General features: G+C 42.5%; 1 protein-coding gene across 1 annotated transcript in view; it reads left to right on the forward strand.

The window, feature by feature from the left end:
* Window positions 1–842: 842 nt before the first annotated feature.
* The window catches only part of dab2ip (DAB2 interacting protein), a 120,115-nt gene continuing 101,948 nt past the window's right edge, over window positions 843–19,009 (forward strand). Inside the window, 1 exon segment of the mRNA XM_062959747.1 lies at window positions 843–1,200. Coding sequence (XP_062815817.1) covers window positions 1,158–1,200 — 43 coding nt within the window. The 5' untranslated portion in view covers window positions 843–1,157.

The following is a 19,009-nucleotide window of genomic DNA, read 5'->3' on the forward strand; positions in this document are numbered from 1 at the left end:
GTAAAAGGTTTTCCCCTGACATTAAGTCCCGTTGTGTCTGACTGCACACTGAAGTGGATTATATGCCAGTGTGGAGTCAAGATAATCCAGTTCAAAGCAGATGATATAAGATTAAAAATGGGTTATATAGCTGTGTGGAAGGGCCTTGAGTCTACACTGCCATATAATCCAGTTAAAATCAGATAATCTGTATTTTATAGGCAGTGTGGAAGAGGCCTTAGTGAGGCCTAACTCTGCCTGTCCCCTGGGCTGAGTGGGTTGCTAGGAGACCAAGTGAGCAGAGCTTAGCCTTCTAACTGGCAGCAATTGGATAAAAACAATTATTCCTCTCCCTCTAATTAGGTTTTTATTTTTATTTTCTTTTTGTTGTATGAACGTGGAGGCATGGATGAGGGGTTGTGCTGCCAAGTTTAGTGTTTCTGGGATGTGTAGTTTTGCTGTTTTGTCCTAGGCCGAAATTTCATGACCCTTTTATATATATATAGATATAATATAATTTTAGAGTAATAATAGAATAATCATTAGAATAATTAGAATAATAATAATAATAGATTGAAATAATATAATATTATGCGGCTGCGGCTTCTCTCCTGATTCTTGTTTGGATGCCAGCACGGCTTGCCAACGGAGGTAAATCTAGGACAGGGCGCTTTGGCTTTTGCTGCTGCTGCTGCTGCTGCGAGGAGTCCGGCCAAGGCGTTGGGAGGCTCTGCTGCCCGTTCCTCGCCGGGCGTTGGGAGCTCTGCCGCCGGCCTGGTAAGAAAGACACTTTTCTCCAGCGAGCGCTCCGCCTCCTCCGCACCTCCCGACACACACTCCACATTTCTCCCTTTTCTTTTTTTTTTTTTGCGTGGGTATTATTATATCAGCCGTTCGTTCGCCGGGTTATGCAACAGCGTGGCTGTTCGCCGGCACAGAGCGGCACACAACCGTCCGTTCCCGGTGGCTTCTCTCGCCTCGGCTCTTGAACTTTCCTCCATCCTCAGCCTTTGGGGCGAAATAAGAGGGAGAGGGATGCGATTCCACGTGCCGCGGATACGGGGGGAGGCCGGCCACGCGTCCGTCAAGTGCGTCACCGCGGATGTAGGTGACCGCCGGGGTCTGCGTTGCTGTCCGTCAAGGAATTGATCCCCGGACGGCAGCCTGGCTTGGATGTAATGGACCTGGACAATCCCTCGGACCAAGACGACGGCTCTCGGGGTAAGGTCTGCAGGCCCCTGAGGATGCTCCTATAATAATAACAACAATAACAATCATCATCATCAAATTATATTATTATTATTAAATTAAATTATTCTAATATATTAAATTAATAATAATAATAATAATATATTATTATTATTATTATTATTATTATATTCTTATTAAATTATTCTAATATATTAAATTATTATTATTTTATATTATTATTGTATTATATTATTTTAATATATTATTACACTATTAGTAGATTACTCTAATATATTATATTATTATTTTATAATATTATGTTGTAATCCCTCGGACCAAGACGACGGCTCTCGGGGTAAGGTCTGCAGGCCCCTGAGGATGCTCCTATAATAATAATAACAACAATAACAATCATCATCATCAAATTATATTATTATTATTAAATTAAATTATTCTAATATATTAAATTATTATTATTTTATATTATTATTTTATAATATTATGTTGTAATCCCTCGGACCAAGAAGACGGCTCTCGGGGTAAGGTCTGCAGGCCCCTGAGGATGCTCCTATAATAATAATAACAATAACAATCATCATCATCAAATTATATTATTATTATTAAATTAAATTATTCTAATATATTAAATGATTATTATTTTATATTATTATTTTATACTATTATGTTGTAATCCCTCAGACCAAGACGACGGCCCTCGGGGTAAGGTCTGCAGGCCCCTGAGGATGCTCCTATAATAATAATAATAATAATAATAATAATAATAATAATAATAATAACAACAACAACAACAATCATCATCATCATCATCATAAAATTATATAATATTATTATTATTATTATTATTAAATTATTCTAATATATTAAATTATTATTATTTTATATTATTATTTTATAATATTATGTTGTAATCCCTCGGACCAAGAAGACGGCTCTCAGGGTAAGGTCTGCAGGCCCCTGATGTTGCTCCTATAATAATAATAATAATAATAATAATAATAATAATAATATATTATATTCTTATTAAATTATTCTAATATATTAAATTATTATTATTTTATATTATATTATGTTGTAATCCCTCGGACCAAGACGACGGCTCTCGGAGTAAGGTCTGCAGGCCCCTGAGGTTGCTCCTATAATAATAATAATAATAATAATAACAATAATCGTAAAATTATATTATTATTATATTATTATTATATTAAATTATTCTAATATATTAAATTATTATTATTTTATATTATTATTGTATTATATTATTTTAATATATTATGACACTATTAGTAGATTACTCTAATATATTATATTATTATTTTATAATATTATGTTGTAATCCCTCGGACCAAGACGACGGCTCTCGGGGTAAGGTCTGCAGGCCCCTGAGGTTGCTCCTATAATAATAATAATAATAATAATAATAATAATAATAATAATAATAATAACAATCATCATCATCATCATCATCAAATTATATTATATTATTATTATTATTAAATTAAATTATTCTAATATATTAAATTATTATTATTTTATATTATTATTTTATAATATTATGTTGTAATTCCTCAGACCAAGACGACGGCCCTCGGGGTAAGGTCTGCAGGCCCCTGAGGTTGCTCCTATAATAATAATAATAATAATAATAATAATAATAATAATAATAAATAATTATATTATATGGTTGTTGTATGTCTTTCAGGCTGTGTGGCCATGTTCCAGAAGTATTCTCTCCTGACGTTTCGCCCACATCTATGAGGATGCCTGGTGGGCGAAACGTCAGGAGAGAATACTTCTGGAACATGGCCACACAGCCCGAAAGACATACAACAACCCTGTGATCCTGGCCATGAAAGCCTTCGACAACACAATTATATTATTATTATTATTATTATTATTATTATTATTATTATTATTAAATTATTCTAATATATTAAATTATTATTTTATATTATCATATTATATTATTATATTATTTTAATATATTATTACACTATTAGTAGATTATTATATTATTATTTTATATTATTATAATATTATATTATTATATTATTTTAATATATTATTACACTATTAGATTAGTCTAATATATTATATTATTATTTTATATTATTATAATATTATGTTATATTATTTTTAATATATTATTATACTATTAATAGATTAATATATTATTTTATATTATTATAATATTATGTTATATTATTTTTAATATATTATTATACTATTAATAGATTACTCTAATATTATATTATTATTTTATTATATTACTATTTTAATATATTATTATTAGATTACTTTTATATATTATATTATTTTTATATTATTATAATATAATAACTACAATAATTATTATTATGACTGCAACGGCTAGCTGGCCATCTGTTGGGGGGTGCTTTGATTGTACTTTTCCTTTCATAATAAAAGGGGGTTTGACTGGATGGCCCCTGAGGTTGTTCCTATAATAATAATAAAAATAATATTATAATATAATAACTACAATAATAATTATTATTATTACTGCAGCGGCTGGCTGGCCATCTGTTGTGGATGCTTTAGTTGTACTTTTCCTACATGGCAGAATAAAGGGAGTTGGACTGGGTGGCCCCTGAATTTGGTAGTGCTGTTGTTATTGTTAATGTTGTTGTTATTATTATTATTGTTATTATTACAAAGGCTGGCTGGCCATCTGTTGGGGGTGCTTCAGTTGTACTTTTCCTACATGGCAGAATAAAGGGAGTTGGACTGGGTGGCATCTCAGTTTGGTGGTGCTGTTGTTATTATTAATGTTGTTGTTGTTATTATTATTATTGTTATTATTACAAAGGCTGGCTGGCCATCTGTTGGGGATGCTTTAGTTGTACTTTTCCTACATGGCAGAATAAAGAGAGTTGGACTGGGTGGCATCTCAGTTTGGTGGTGCTGTTGTTATTGTTATTAATATTTTATTATTGTATTATTATTATTATTATTATTATTATTGTTGTTGTTGTTGTTATTACAAAGGCTGGCTGGCCATCTGTTGGGGGTGCTTTAGTTGTACTTTTCCTACATGGCAGAATAAAGGGAGTTGGACTGGGTGGCATCTCAGTTTGGTGGTGCTGTTGTTATTGTTATTAATATTTTATTATTGTATTATTATTATTGTTGTTGTTGTTGTTATTACAAAGGCTGTCTGGCCATCTGTTGGGGGTGCTTTAGTTGTACTTTTCCTACATGGCAGAATAAAGGGAGTTGGACTGGGTGGCATCTCAGTTTGGTGGTGCTGTTGTTATTGTTATTAATATTTTATTATTGTATTATTATTATTGTTGTTGTTGTTGTTATTACAAAGGCTGTCTGGCCATCTGTTGGGGGTGCTTTAGTTGTACTTTTCCTACATGGCAGAATAAAGGGAGTTGGACTGGGTGGCATCTCAGTTTGGTGGTGCTGTTGTTATTGTTATTGATATTTTATTATTGTATTATTGTTATTATTGTTGTTGTTGTTGTTGTTACAAAGGCTGGCTGGCCATCTGTTGGGGGTGCTTTGATGGTGCTTTTCCCAGCCTGGCAGAATCAAAGAGGGTTGGACTGGATGGCCCCCGGGGTTGCCCGTCCTCCTCCTTTCAGCCTAAACCCCATCCGGCTTAGTTAAATTAGCCTCCCCACATAAAGCGGTACCTAGATTTCCTACTTGATGGATGCAGCGGTCTTTCTAATTTCCTCCTCCGTTGCCGATTCCAACCCAGTGTGTTGTGTGTACATGTGTAATGTATATATATATATATAGTCCTTTTCTTTCCCGCTCGGGTGTGTTTGAAGGCAGCCGCATAGCGTTAGGAAGCTCGGCTGCGGGCGAGGCTTGTGCGGAAGGAGAAGTTTGCAGCTGCGAACGTGGGTTGCGAAGTGTCCGCACACAATAGGCTTCTTACGGCAGAAAAACAACGGCGTCGGCGGCAGAAAGAAAGAAATCTCTCGCTCGCGATGTTGCCGACGGAAGGCTCAGCCCTGCGCAAGAGGCGCGTAGGCGAGGCCAGGAGAGAAGGAAATATACAGATATATATATATCTCTGTGGAGAGTCCAGAAGCATTCTCTCCTGACGTTTCGCCCACATCTATGGCAGGCATCCTCAGAGGTGGTGAGGAATAATAATAATAATAATAATAATAATAATAATAATAATAATAATAATAGGGTTGTTGTATGTTTTCCGTGCTGCGTGGCCATGTTCCAGAAGCATTCTCTCCTGACGTTTCGCCCACATCTATGGCAGGCATCCTCAGAGGTGGTGAGGAATAATAATAATAATAATAATAATAATAATAATAATAATAATAATAGGGTTGTTGTATGTTTTCCGTGCTGCGTGGCCATGTTCCAGAAGCATTCTCTCCTGACGTTTCGCCCACATCTATGGCAGGCATCCTCAGAGGTTGTGAGGAATAATAATAATAATAATAATAGGGTTGTTGTATGTTTTCCGTGCTGCGTGGCCACGTTCCAGAAGCATTCTCTCCTGACGTTTCGCCCACATCTATGGCAGGCATCCTCAGAGGTTGTGAGGAATAATAATAATAATAATAATAATAATAATAATAATAATAATAGGGTTGTTGTATGTTTTCCGTGCTGCGTGGCCATGTTCCAGAAGCATTCTCTCCTGACGTTTCGCCCACATCTATGGCAGGCATCCTCAGAGGTTGTGAGGAATAATAATAATAATAATAATAATAATAATAATAGGGTTGTTGTATGTTTTCCGGGCTGTATGGCCACGTTCCAGAAGCATTCTCTCCTGACGTTTCGCCCACATCTATGGCAGGCATCCTCAGAGGTTGTGAGGAATAATAATAATAATAATAATAATAATAATAATAATAATAATAATAATAGGGTTGTTGTATGTTTTCCGGGCTGTATGGCCATGTTCCAGAAGCATTCTCTCCTGACGTTTCGCCCACATCTATGGCAGGCATCCTCAGAGGTTGAGAAGCATGGAGTTGGCTTTGCTTTCTGAACTTCTTTTCGTCATTAAGACGATGGCACGATCGTCATCATAGAGGAAGCTCTCTATCTGTCTGTTCTGACAATGGCTGGTCATTTGTGTCAGTGTTAAACACAATCCAGTTCAAAGCAGGTAATGAGGATTATCTGATTGGATAATCTGGATTATGTGGCAGTGTAGAAGGGGCCTTGCTTTCTGAACTTCTTTTCATCTTTAAGACGATGTCACGATCGTCAGCATAGAGGAAGCTCTCTATCTGTCTGTTCTGACAATGGCTGGTCATTTGTGTCAATGTTAAACACAATCCAGTTCAAAGCAGGTAATGTGGATTATCTGATTGGATAATCTGGATTATATGGCAGTGCAGAAGGGGCCTCGTGTGCTCAGTCAGTCATTTCTGAACTTCAAGGCGCGTCCGTCCGTCCGTCCGTCCATCCTTCGGTCTGTTTTCTTTTGGGCCAACGACGTGTTTGTTATTGCGCGGCCTTCGGCTCGTTGCAATTAGTTTCTGGCTGGGCTCCCTTCCCTGGGAATACGTACGTACGGCTGGAAGGCAGCATCCAAATATATGCTTAATAAATAAGTAACCCTCGGAGTGGCTGACAAAGTAGGTCACTCTGCGCCTGCTGCCAATGCGCCGAGCGAGCGGAGCGGAGCGGCAAGGATGGAGGAGACCGCCTGGCGGGTGGGCGGGCGTCTCTTGAGCCCCAGGAAGCACGGCAGGGGCAGACTGAGGCCCTCCGGGTGTTCTGGACTTCAAGTCCCACCATTCCTAACAGACTAAGGCTCCTTCCTTTTCCCCCTCAGCCAATGGGGGTTGCAATGATCTCAGGAAATGAGTGAAGGTACTGCAAATCCCATCATCCATGGTCCATCCTTCCCCAGACCGTACCAGGATGTAGAGTGGGTCATGGGGTGTCTGTGTGCCAAGTGTGGTCCAAGTCCATCATTCGTGGGGGTCGCAGTGAGTTCTGGAAGTGAGTGAAAGTACTGCAAATCCCATCATCCATGGTCTGTCCTCTCCCATACCACACCAGGATGTAAAGTAGTTCATGGGGTGTCTGTGTGACAAGTTTGGTCCGGTTCTGTCATTTGTGGGAGTCACAGTGGTTTTTGGAAGTGAGTGAGGGTACTGCAAATCCCATCATCCATGGTCTATCCTTCCCCAGACCATACCAGGATGTAGAGTGGGTCATGGGGTGTCTGTGTGCCAAGTGTGCTCCAAGTCCATCATTCGTGGGGGTCGCAGTGGTTTCTGGAAGTGAGTGAGGGTATTGCAAATCCCATCATCCATGGTCAGTCCTCTCCCATACCACACCAGGATGTAGAGTGGGTCATGGGGTGTCTGTGCGCCAAGTGTGGTCCAGGTCCATCATTCATGGGGATTATAGTGATCTCTGGTAGTAAGTGAAGGTACTGCAAATCCCATCATCCATGGTCCATCCTCCCCCAAACCGCAGTATAACATGAGGTAGGTCATGGGGTTCTGTGTGCCAAGTGTGCTCCTGATCCGTCATTGGTGGGGATCGCAGTGGTTTCTGGAAGTGAGTGAAAGTACTGCAAATCCCATCATCCATGGTCCGTCCTCTCCCATACCACACCAGGATGTAGAGTGGGTCATGGGGTGTCTGTGCACCAAGTGTGGTCCAAGTCCATCATTCATGGGAGTCGCAGTGGTTTCTGGAAGTGAGTGAGGGTACTGCAAATCCCATCATCCATGGTCCATCCTCTCCCAAACCACACGAGAACGTGAGGTGGATCATGGGGTTCTGTGTGCCAAGTGTGCTCCTGATCCGTCATTGGTGGGGGTTGCAGTAGTTTCCGGAAGTGAGTGAAAGTACTGCAAGTCCTATCATACGTGGTCAGTCCATGCCGACGACTGCAGTCCATAAGTGGTCATAAGTGGTCAGACCACACCAGGACGTCAAGTGGGTCTTGGGGTTCTGTGTGCCCAGTTGGGTCCTGATCCGTCCCTGGTGGGGGTCGCAGAGGCCTGTGGGAGCCGGAGCCACGTGCAGTTTGGTGTCTATTTTGGGTGCCGAATGCGAGTCCTGGCAAGACCCTCCTCCTCCTCCTTGACATCTGTCGCCCAGCTGTGCCTTTGCTCCTTTGACCTGAACTTGGTGCGTTGATTGGCGGTTCCGTTCCCGGCCTTCCTTCTCAAAGTTCCTTTGGAGGAACGTCCGCAAAGCCGGGCACGGACTTTTCAGGGGGACGGATTGCTTGCTGGTGGTTGAAGGTGTCGGACGGAACCGGGCCCAGGACGGACCCTGCGGATGGCGCTTCCCAGGAGTCTCAACCAGTTCAGCCACGAAAACGCAACCACGTTTCAGGAGCAGAACAACTCCTTGCAAAGTCAGTCAGGAGGGCACCATCGAAAAGGAAACAACGCTGCCAAAGCCAGGTCCAGTGTGACTACAGTGTTCCCTCACGACTTTGCGGGTTTGCTGTTTTGCGGTTTTTTAATAAACACTAAAATAAGACCATAAATCATAAAATCACATAAATCCCTCTTTCTACTTCCTTCCTAAGAGTAAGTCTAAGTAAGGGAGAGAAAAGGAGGCCGAAGCAGCTTTGGTTACATAGGGCAAAGGTCAAGGTTTCCCCTGACGTTAAGTCCAGTTGTGACTGACTCTGGGGGTTGGGGCTCCTCTCCATTTCTAAGCCCAAGAGCCGGCGTTGTCCGTAGACACCTCCAAGGCCATGTGACCACTGGCATGACTGCATGGAGCGCCGTTACCTTCCCGCTGGAGAGCGGTACTTATTGATCTACTCACACTCTGGGGGTTGGGGCTCATCTCCATTTCTAAGCCAAAGAGCCGGCGTTGTCCGTAGACACCTCCAAGCTCATGTGGCCACTGGCATGACTGCATGGAGCGCCGTTACCTTCCCGCCAGAGCAGTACCTATTGATCTACTCACACTCTGGGGGTTGGTGCTTATCTCCATTTCTAAGCCAAAGAGCCGGCATTGTCCGTAGACACCTCCAAGGCCATGTGACCACTGGCATGACTGCATGGAGCGCCGTTACCTTCCCGCTGGAGAGCGGTACCTATTGATCTACTCACACTCTGGGGGTTGGGGCTCCTCTCCATTTCTAAGCCAAAGAGCCGGCGTTGTCCATAGACACCTCCAAGGCCATGTGACCACTGGCATGACTGCATGGAGCGCCGTTACCTTCCCGCTGGAGAGCAGTACCTATTGATCTACTCACACTCTGGGGGTTGGTGCTCATCTCCATTTCTAAGCCAAAGAGCCGGCGTTGTCCATAGACACCTCCAAGGCCATGTGACCACTGGCATGACTGCATGGAGCGCCGTTACCTTCCCGCTGGAGAGCAGTACCTATTGATCTACTCACACTCTGGGGGTTGGTGCTCATCTCCATTTCTAAGCCAAAGAGCCGGCGTTGTCCGTAGACACCTCCAAGGCCATGTGACCACTGGCATGACTGCATGGAGCGCCGTTACCTTCCCGCTGGAGCAGTACCTATTTATCTACTCACACTCTGGGGGTTGGTGCTCATCTCCATTTCTAAGCCAAAGAGCCGGCGTTGTCCGTAGACACCTCCAAGGCCATGTGACCACTGGCATGACTGCATGGAGCGCCGTTACCTTCCCGCTGGAGCAGTACCTATTGATCTACTCACACTCTGGGGGTTGGGGCTCACCTCCATTTCTAAGCCAAAGAGCCGGCGTTGTCCGTAGACACCTCCAAGGCCATGTGACCACTGGCATGACTGCATGGAGCGCCGTTACCTTCCCGCTGGAGCAGTACCTATTGATCTACTCACACTCTGGGGGTTGGTGCTCCTCTCCATTTCTAAGCCAAAGAGCCGGCGTTGTCCGTAGACACCTCCAAGGCCATGTGACCACTGGCATGACTGCATGGAGCGCCGTTACCTTCCCGCTGGAGCAGTACCTATTTATCTACTCACACTCTGGGGGTTGGTGCTCATCTCCATTTCTAAGCCAAAGAGCCGGCGTTGTCCGTAGACACCTCCAAGGCCATGTGACCACTGGCATGACTGCATGGAGCGCCGTTACCTTCCCGCTGGAGCAGTACCTATTGATCTACTCACACTCTGGGGGTTGGGGCTCACCTCCATTTCTAAGCCAAAGAGCCGGCGTTGTCCGTAGACACCTCCAAGGCCATGTGACCACTGGCATGACTGCATGGAGCGCCGTTACCTTCCCGCTGGAGCAGTACCTATTGATCTACTCACACTCTGGGGGTTGGGGCTCATCTCCATTTCTAAGCCAAAGAGCCGGCGTTGTCCATAGACACCTCCAAGGCCATGTGACCACTGGCATGACTGCATGGAGCGCCGTTACCTTCCCGCTGGAGCAGTACCTATTGATCTACTCACACTCTGGGGGTTGGGGCTCATCTCCATTTCTAAGCCAAAGAGCCGGCGTTGTCCATAGACACCTCCAAGGCCATGTGACCACTGGCATGACTGCATGGAGCGCCGTTACCTTCCCGCTGGAGCAGTACCTATTGATCTACTCACACTCTGGGGGTTGGGGCTCATCTCCATTTCTAAGCCAAAGAGCCGGCGTTGTCCGTAGACACCTCCAAGGCCATGTGACCACTGGCATGACTGCATGGAGCGCCGTTACCTTCCCGCCAATAGGAGCAGTACCTATTGATCTACTCACACTCTGGGGGTTGGGGCTCACCTCCATTTCTAAGCCAAAGAGCCGGCGTTGTCCGTAGACACCTCCAAGGCCATGTGACCACTGGCATGACTGCATGGAGCGCCGTTACCTTCCCGCTGGAGCAGTACCTATTGATCTACTCACACTCTGGGGGTTGGGGCTCACCTCCATTTCTAAGCCAAAGAGCCGGCGTTGTCCGTAGACACCTCCAAGGCCATGTGACCACTGGCATGACTGCATGGAGCGCCGTTACCTTCCCGCTGGAGCAGTACCTATTGATCTACTCACACTCTGGGGGTTGGTGCTCCTCTCCATTTCTAAGCCAAAGAGCCGGCGTTGTCCGTAGACACCTCCAAGGCCATGTGACCACTGGCATGACTGCATGGAGCGCCGTTACCTTCCCGCTGGAGCAGTACCTATTGATCTACTCACACTCTGGGGGTTGGGGCTCACCTCCATTTCTAAGCCAAAGAGCCGGCGTTGTCCGTAGACACCTCCAAGGCCATGTGACCACTGGCATGACTGCATGGAGCGCCGTTACCTTCCCGCTGGAGCAGTACCTATTGATCTACTCACACTCTGGGGGTTGGGGCTCATCTCCATTTCTAAGCCAAAGAGCCGGCGTTGTCCATAGACACCTCCAAGGCCATGTGACCACTGGCATGACTGCATGGAGCGCCGTTACCTTCCCGCCAGAGCAGTACCTATTGATCTACTCACACTCTGGGAATTGGTGCTCATCTCCATTTCTAAGCCAAAGAGCCGGCGTTGTCCATAGACACCTCCAAGGCCATGTGACCACTGGCATGACTGCATGGAGCGCCGTTACCTTCCCGCTGGAGCGGTACCTATTGATCTACTCACACTCTGGGGGTTGGTGCTCATCTCCATTTCTAAGCCAAAGAGCCGGCGTTGTCCGTAGACACCTCCAAGGCCATGTGACCACTGGCATGACTGCATGGAGCGCCGTTACCTTCCCGCTGGAGCGGTACCTATTGATCTACTCACACTCTGGGGGTTGGTGCTCATCTCCATTTCTAAGCCAAAGAGCCGGCGTTGTCCGTAGACACCTCCAAGGCCATGTGACCACTGGCATGACTGCATGGAGCGCTGTTACCTTCCCGCTGGAGCAGTACCTATTTATCTACTCACATTTGCATGTCCATAGACATCTCCAGGTCATGTGGCTGGCATGACTGCATGGAGTGCCATTACCTTCCCGCCAGAGCGGTACCTATTGATCTACTCACATTGGCATGTTTTCGAACAGAATAAGTTGTTTACATAGTGCAACCTTTAAAAAAAAATCTTTATTGATTTTCCAGAAAGGGGAAAAGTGAAGGGACTTTGTTGACTTCCTTCTTCTGTCTTCAAGTTATATGACTTCGATTTGAAAAATACAATTTCATTTAGTTCTCCCGGTTTCCCTTTCGGCGTTTCCACATCCGGTTCTTCTCCCGGTGCGTTTCCATAGTTTAGTCTAAGAATTCATTTTTCCTTGTTTGCACTGAGATATTCTTTTATTAGAGTCCAGTCCGTTTGTTTTTTGGGATTCCCTGGGTATCTTTCAATTGATAGGTCAGAATGTCCATTTTCATTATATCTAATACTTTCATGATCTGACGCAGGAGATTCTTTGATCTTCCAATTCTTTGCATAAACAATTCTGGCCGCTGTCACCAAATAATTAAATAATATATCTTTATTTTTATCCCTTTCGAAGTCCAACATCCCCAGTAGGAAGATTTCTGGTTTTATTTCTATTTTCTCTAATAATTTTTTCCCCTATTTTCTGGTGTATAATTTTCCAATAATTCTTAGCCACCTTACAGGTGGTAATAAGTTCCCACATGCGTGCCACATTTCCAACATTTTCCTTGCTCTTTTTGTAACTTCTGAGGTGTGATGTACCATTGGTACATCATTTTGTAACCATTTTCTTTTAGATCTAAACAATATGTATATTTTACTTTTCGATTCCAACATTTCTCCCAGTTCTCAAATTGGACTGAGTGGCCAATGTTACGAGCCCACTTTATCATACAATCCTTCACGGTCTCCGTTTCCGTTGACCATTGTCACCAAAGTTTATATGTTTCCGTAATCTCCTTTTTCCCGACTTTTATTATTTGGTCCCATATTGATTCTTTTAACACAAAGCCCATTTTTTAATCTTTATTCAGAAGTTCCTTTAGTTGTCTATATTGGAACCATGATACGTTCGTAGACATCAGGGGTCCTCAAACTTTTAAAGCAGAGGGCCGGTCCGCAATCCTTCAGACTGATGAGGGGCCGAATTATGTGTTATGATGTGTTGTTCTTTTATATTCTGTTATATTGTATTGTTTTGGGCATAGCCCCATGTAAGCCGCCCCGAGTCCCCATTGGGGAGATGGTGGTGGGGTATAAATAAAGTTTTATTATTATTATAATTATTATTATTATCATTTGGGGGGGAAAACGAACAAATTCCTATGCATACTGCAGGTGTCTTATTTGTAGTGCAAAACAACAACAACAATGAAAGAACAATACAATATTTAAAAATGAAAACAACTGTAACCAGCATAAACCTATCAGGATTTCAATGGGAAGTGTGGGTCTGCTTCTGGCCAATGAGATAGTCAAGTGAATTAGGATTGTTGTTGTTGTGTGACTTCAAGTCATTTCAGACTTTGGGCAAGCCTAAGTCTAAAATTATTTATTTATTCATTTACTACATTTATTTATTACATTTATATCCCGCCCTTCTCACCCCGAAGGGAACTCAGAGCAGCTGTATGTACATACAATATATTATATTATTAGCATAGCACAATATTAGCATTATATATTACTATATTGAACTATACCACTACTGTAATATTATATGTAATATATAACATATAATTAATATTATTATATGGTATTATTAATAATATTATATTGTATAACATTATAAGATTATTATCAATATTATTTGTATATAGAATATATTATTAAAAATGATTTAAAAATATATTATAAAACTGAGGGCGGGGGCCAGGTAAATGACCTTGGAGGGCCGCATCCGGCCCCCGGGCCTTAGTTTGGGGACCCCTGCTATACATGTTGTGAATGTCTTCTTGTGACTTTAGTATACAATTTGCAACCTTTCTTGGTATCCCACTTGTATCGGCCTCCTTGCCGAGACCCTCCCCCTGACCCGTCCCGTCCCGTCCCGTCCCGTCCGTGGGTGCCATAGAGGCGGGAATCCAGTCCAGGACTTGCTCCCTTCTCGACTTGCTCCCCTTCCAGCTCGTGTTTCCTCTTCCAGCCCCGTCTTGGACGTGTCCGGGAGGGGAGGGGAGGGGAGGGGCAGGGAAGGACCCCAGTCTGGGTTTGTCCGGCTGAGAGAATGTGGCCTCTGGAGCCGCACAAGTCCCGCTCGGCCTTGACTCCCAACCCGGGCTCTTGGTTTCTTTCCGTCCGCTCCTGAGCGAAAGTGGACAGATCCTATCCCGGGATGTCGGTGAATGGTCGGAGAAGCTCCTCCGGCAGGACCTCCTACTACTACCGGCTTCTCCGGAGGTCCCGGATCCACCGGCAGCGGAGCCGCTCTCGGAGCCGCAACCGGCCGCTCAGCCGGGGTAACTAACCCGCTTTCTTTGTTCTTGGCATCTGTTGCTTATCAGAAAATAAGGTCCAAGCATGGACCACGTAGGGTAGTGCTCCTAGAATCATAGAATCCTAGAATAGTAGAGTTGGAAGAGACCACATGGGCCATCTAGTCCAACCCCCTGCTAAGAAGCAGGAAATCGCATTCAAAGCACCCCGACAGATGCCCATCCAGCCTCTGCTTAAAAGCCTCCAAGGAAGGAGCCTCCACAACCTCCTCAACCTTCCCTGAATGCAGCCTCTCACGGTCTGTGACCCCGCCGAACATGGTTTCAGTTCCGTCATTCGTGGGAGTTGCAGTGGCCTGTAAGTGCGAGTGAAGGTACTGCAAGTCCTATCATCTGTGATCCATCCTGCTCTCAAACTACACCAGGATGGGATTTGCAGTACCTTCACTTACTACCAATCATCCATGAGCCATCCTTCTCCCAAACTACACCAGGATGTAAAGCGGGTCATGGGGTTCTGTGGGCCAGATGTGGTCCAGGTCCATCATTCGTGGGAGCTGTAGTGGCCTGCGGGAGTGAGTGAAGGTACTGCAAGTCCTATCATCCGTGGTCCATTCTCCCCCAAACTACACCAGGATGTAAAGTGGGTCATGGCGGTCTGTGTGCCAAGTGTGGTCCAGGTCCATCATTCGTGGGAGTTGTAGTGGCCTGCGGGAGTGAGTGAAGGTACTGCAAGTCCTATCATCCGTGGTCCATTCTCCCCCAAACTACACCAGGATGTAAAGTGGGTCATGGCGGTCTGTGTGCCAAGTGTGGTCCAGGTCCATCATTCGTGGGAGTTGTAGTGGCCTGCGGGAGTGAGTGAAGGTACTGCAAGTCCTATCATCCGTGGTCCATTCTCCCCCAAACTACACCAGGATGTAAAGTGGGTCATGGCGGTCTGTGTGCCAAGTGTGGTCCAGGTCCATCATTCGTGGGAGTTGTAGTGGCCTGCGGGAGTGAGTGAAGGTACTGCAAGTCCTATCATCCGTGGTCCATTCTCCCCCAAACTACACCAGGATGTAAAGTGGGTCATGGCGGTCTGTGTGCCAAGTGTGGTCCAGGTCCATCATTCGTGGGAGTTGTAGTGGCCTGCGGGAGTGAGTGAAGGTACTGCAAGTCCTATCATCCGTGGTCCATTCTCCCCCAAACTACACCAGGATGTAAAGTGGGTCATGGCGGTCTGTGTGCCAAGTGTGGTCCAGGTCCATCATTCGTGGGAGTTGTAGTGGCCTGCGGGAGTGAGTGAAGGTACTGCAAGTCCTATCATCCGTGGTCCATTCTCCCCCAAACTACACCAGGATGTAAAGTGGGTCATGGCGGTCTGTGTGCCAAGTGTGGTCCAGGTCCATCATTCGTGGGAGTTGTAGTGGCCTGCGGGAGTGAGTGAAGGTACTGCAAGTCCTATCATCCGTGGTCCATTCTCCCCCAAACTACACCAGGATGTAAAGTGGGTCATGGCGGTCTGTGTGCCAAGTGTGGTCCAGGTCCATCATTCGTGGGAGTTGTAGTGGCCTGCGGGAGTGAGTGAAGGTACTGCAAGTCCTATCATCCGTGGTCCATTCTCCCCCAAACTACACCAGGATGTAAAGTGGGTCATGGCGGTCTGTGTGCCAAGTGTGGTCCAGGTCCATCATTCGTGGGAGTTGTAGTGGCCTGCGGGAGTGAGTGAAGGTACTGCAAGTCCTATCATCCGTGGTCCATTCTCCCCCAAACTACACCAGGATGTAAAGTGGGTCATGGCGGTCTGTGTGCCAAGTGTGGTCCAGGTCCATCATTCGTGGGAGCTGTAGTGGCCTGCGGGAGTGAGTGAAGGTACTGCAAGTCTTATCATCCATGGTCCATTCTCCCCCAAACTACACCAGGATGTAAAGTGGGTCATGGCGGTCTGTGTGCCAAGTGTGGTCCAGGTCCATCATTCGTGGGAGTTGTAGTGGCCTGCGGGAGTGAGTGAAGGTACTGCAAGTCCTATCATCCGTGGTCCATTCTCCCCCAAACTACACCAGGATGTAAAGTGGGTCATGGCGGTCTGTGTGCCAAGTGTGGTCCAGGTCCATCATTCGTGGGAGCTGTAGTGGCCTGCGGGAGTGAGTGAAGGTACTGCAAGTCTTATCATCCATGGTCCATCCTTCTCCCAAACTACACCAGGATGTAAAGCGGGTCATGGGGGTCTGTGGGCCAGATGTGGTCCACGTCCGTCATTTGTGGGAGTCGTAGTGGTCTGTGGTAGTAAGTGAAGGTACTGCAAGTCCTATCTTCCATGGACCATCCTTCTCCCAAACTACACCAGGATGTAAAGTGGGTCATGGGGGTCTGTGTGCCAAGTGTGGTCCAGGTCCATCATTTGTGGGAGTCATAGTAGTCTCTGGTAGTAAGTGAAAGTCCTGCAAGTCCTATCATCCGTGATCTCTGGTGGTAAGTGAAGGTCCTGCAAGTCCTATCATCCATGATCTCTGGTAGTAAGTGAAGGTCCTGCAAGTCCCATCATCCATGATCCATCCTTCTCTCAAAGTACACCAGTGATGGAATTGAGTCAATCTTGGCACACAGAACTCCAACTGGAAATATGGGAAGGGTTTGGTGGGCACTGGCCTTGAGTTATAGTTCTGATATGTTTCGGAAACACGTCATAAACGATTTCGGTCCCTAATTTCGTAACGAGTACTGAAACATTTTTTTTTTATTGATTGCACAAGCCTAATCGCTGTCTGGCCTTACGAGAAGGTCCCAAAGGTTCAACTGTTTTGTCTTTGCACAATCTGTTAAGCATTGACGCGCATTAAGAAACGTTGTGCGTTTCTTGGTTGTTTGTTGCCTGCTCGTTGCCGCAGCTTGAAGCTCGCTTTGATCTGCATTCAGTGTCCAGTGTAGACGGGTCTTAGGGTATGGAATCACATCTTGCAACCTTTGCAAACCCGTGAGATGCAAAGTTGCAGTTCCCTCTCTCGCCAGGAGGAGGAGCTCATGGACAAACTTGGGTCCTCCGTCCGGGTGTTTTGGACTGATAATAATAATAATAATAATAATAATAATAATAATAATAATAATAATAATAATTTGATTTTTGTACCCCGCCACCATCTCCCCAGAGGGACTCGGGGCGGCTTTGGTTGACTCAAGTGTCCAGTTCCAAGAGGACAAATTAAACTTCGTTTAATTATACTGTATTATAATAATTTAATGTAATAATATTAATAATAATAATAAAAAATAAAACGATATAATATTAAAATTATATATATATATATATATAATATAATATAATATAATATAATAATATAATGTTGGAATAAAATATATATAATAATAAGTATAATATTATAATATAATGTTAGAATAAAATAATAAAATAATATATTAAATACAATATACTATCAGAACAAAATATAATAATAATATATTAACAATAATAATAAACTTTATTTTTATATCCTGCCCCATCTCCCTAAAGGGACTCGGGGCGGCTCACAACAGGGACAAGCCCGAAACAACAACACAACATATTTGACAAAAACTTAAAACATTCCAATGATACACAAAATAAAATAATGGACAATACATTAAAACCCAAGCAGATAAAAGCAGAGTAATTAAATACAATATAATACTATATCATTAGCATAAAATATAATAATAATGAATATAATATAATATGATAATGTTTGAATAATGTAAATATAATAATAAATATAATATAATGATATAATGTTAAATATAATATAGAATCAAAACAAAATATAATAATAATATATTAAATACAATATAATAATATATCATTAGCATAAAATATAATAATGAATATAATAATAAAATGTTGGAATAAAATAAATATAATAGTATATTAAATACAATTTGATATTAGAATAAAATAAATACTTAATATAATAATATAATGTTAGAATAAAATGATAAAATAACAATGTTAAATACAATGAAATATTAGAACAAATTATAATAATAATATATTAAACACAATTTAATAATATACAATTAGAATAAAATATAATAATAATAAATATCATATAATAATATAACATTAGAATAAAATAACATTATAATATATTAAATACAATAATATATTATTAGAATAAAATATAATAATAATATATTAAATGTAATATAATAATAGAATACCTGTAGAATAAAATAATATAATAATAATAATATATTAATAATAATATAACAATATAATCTCAGAATAAAAATATATATTAAATATAATACAGTAATATAATATCCGAATAAAATAATATGATATTAAAATAATGTAATAATATAATATTTGAATAAAATAAAATAATCTTAAAATAATGTAATATTAGAATAAAATAAAATAATAATATATTAAGTACAATATAATATAATATTAGAATAAAATAATAATATAATAATATATTAATAACATATAATAATATAATTTCAGGATAAAAATATATAATATATTAAATATAATACAATAATATAATATTAGATTAAAATAATATGGTATTAAAATAATGTAATAATATAATATTAGAATAAAACAAAATAATATTAAAATAATATGATATTA

This window comes from Anolis carolinensis, unplaced genomic scaffold, assembly GCF_035594765.1.
Source record: "Anolis carolinensis isolate JA03-04 unplaced genomic scaffold, rAnoCar3.1.pri scaffold_7, whole genome shotgun sequence".
In the NCBI taxonomy this organism is placed as follows: domain Eukaryota; kingdom Metazoa; phylum Chordata; class Lepidosauria; order Squamata; family Dactyloidae; genus Anolis; species Anolis carolinensis.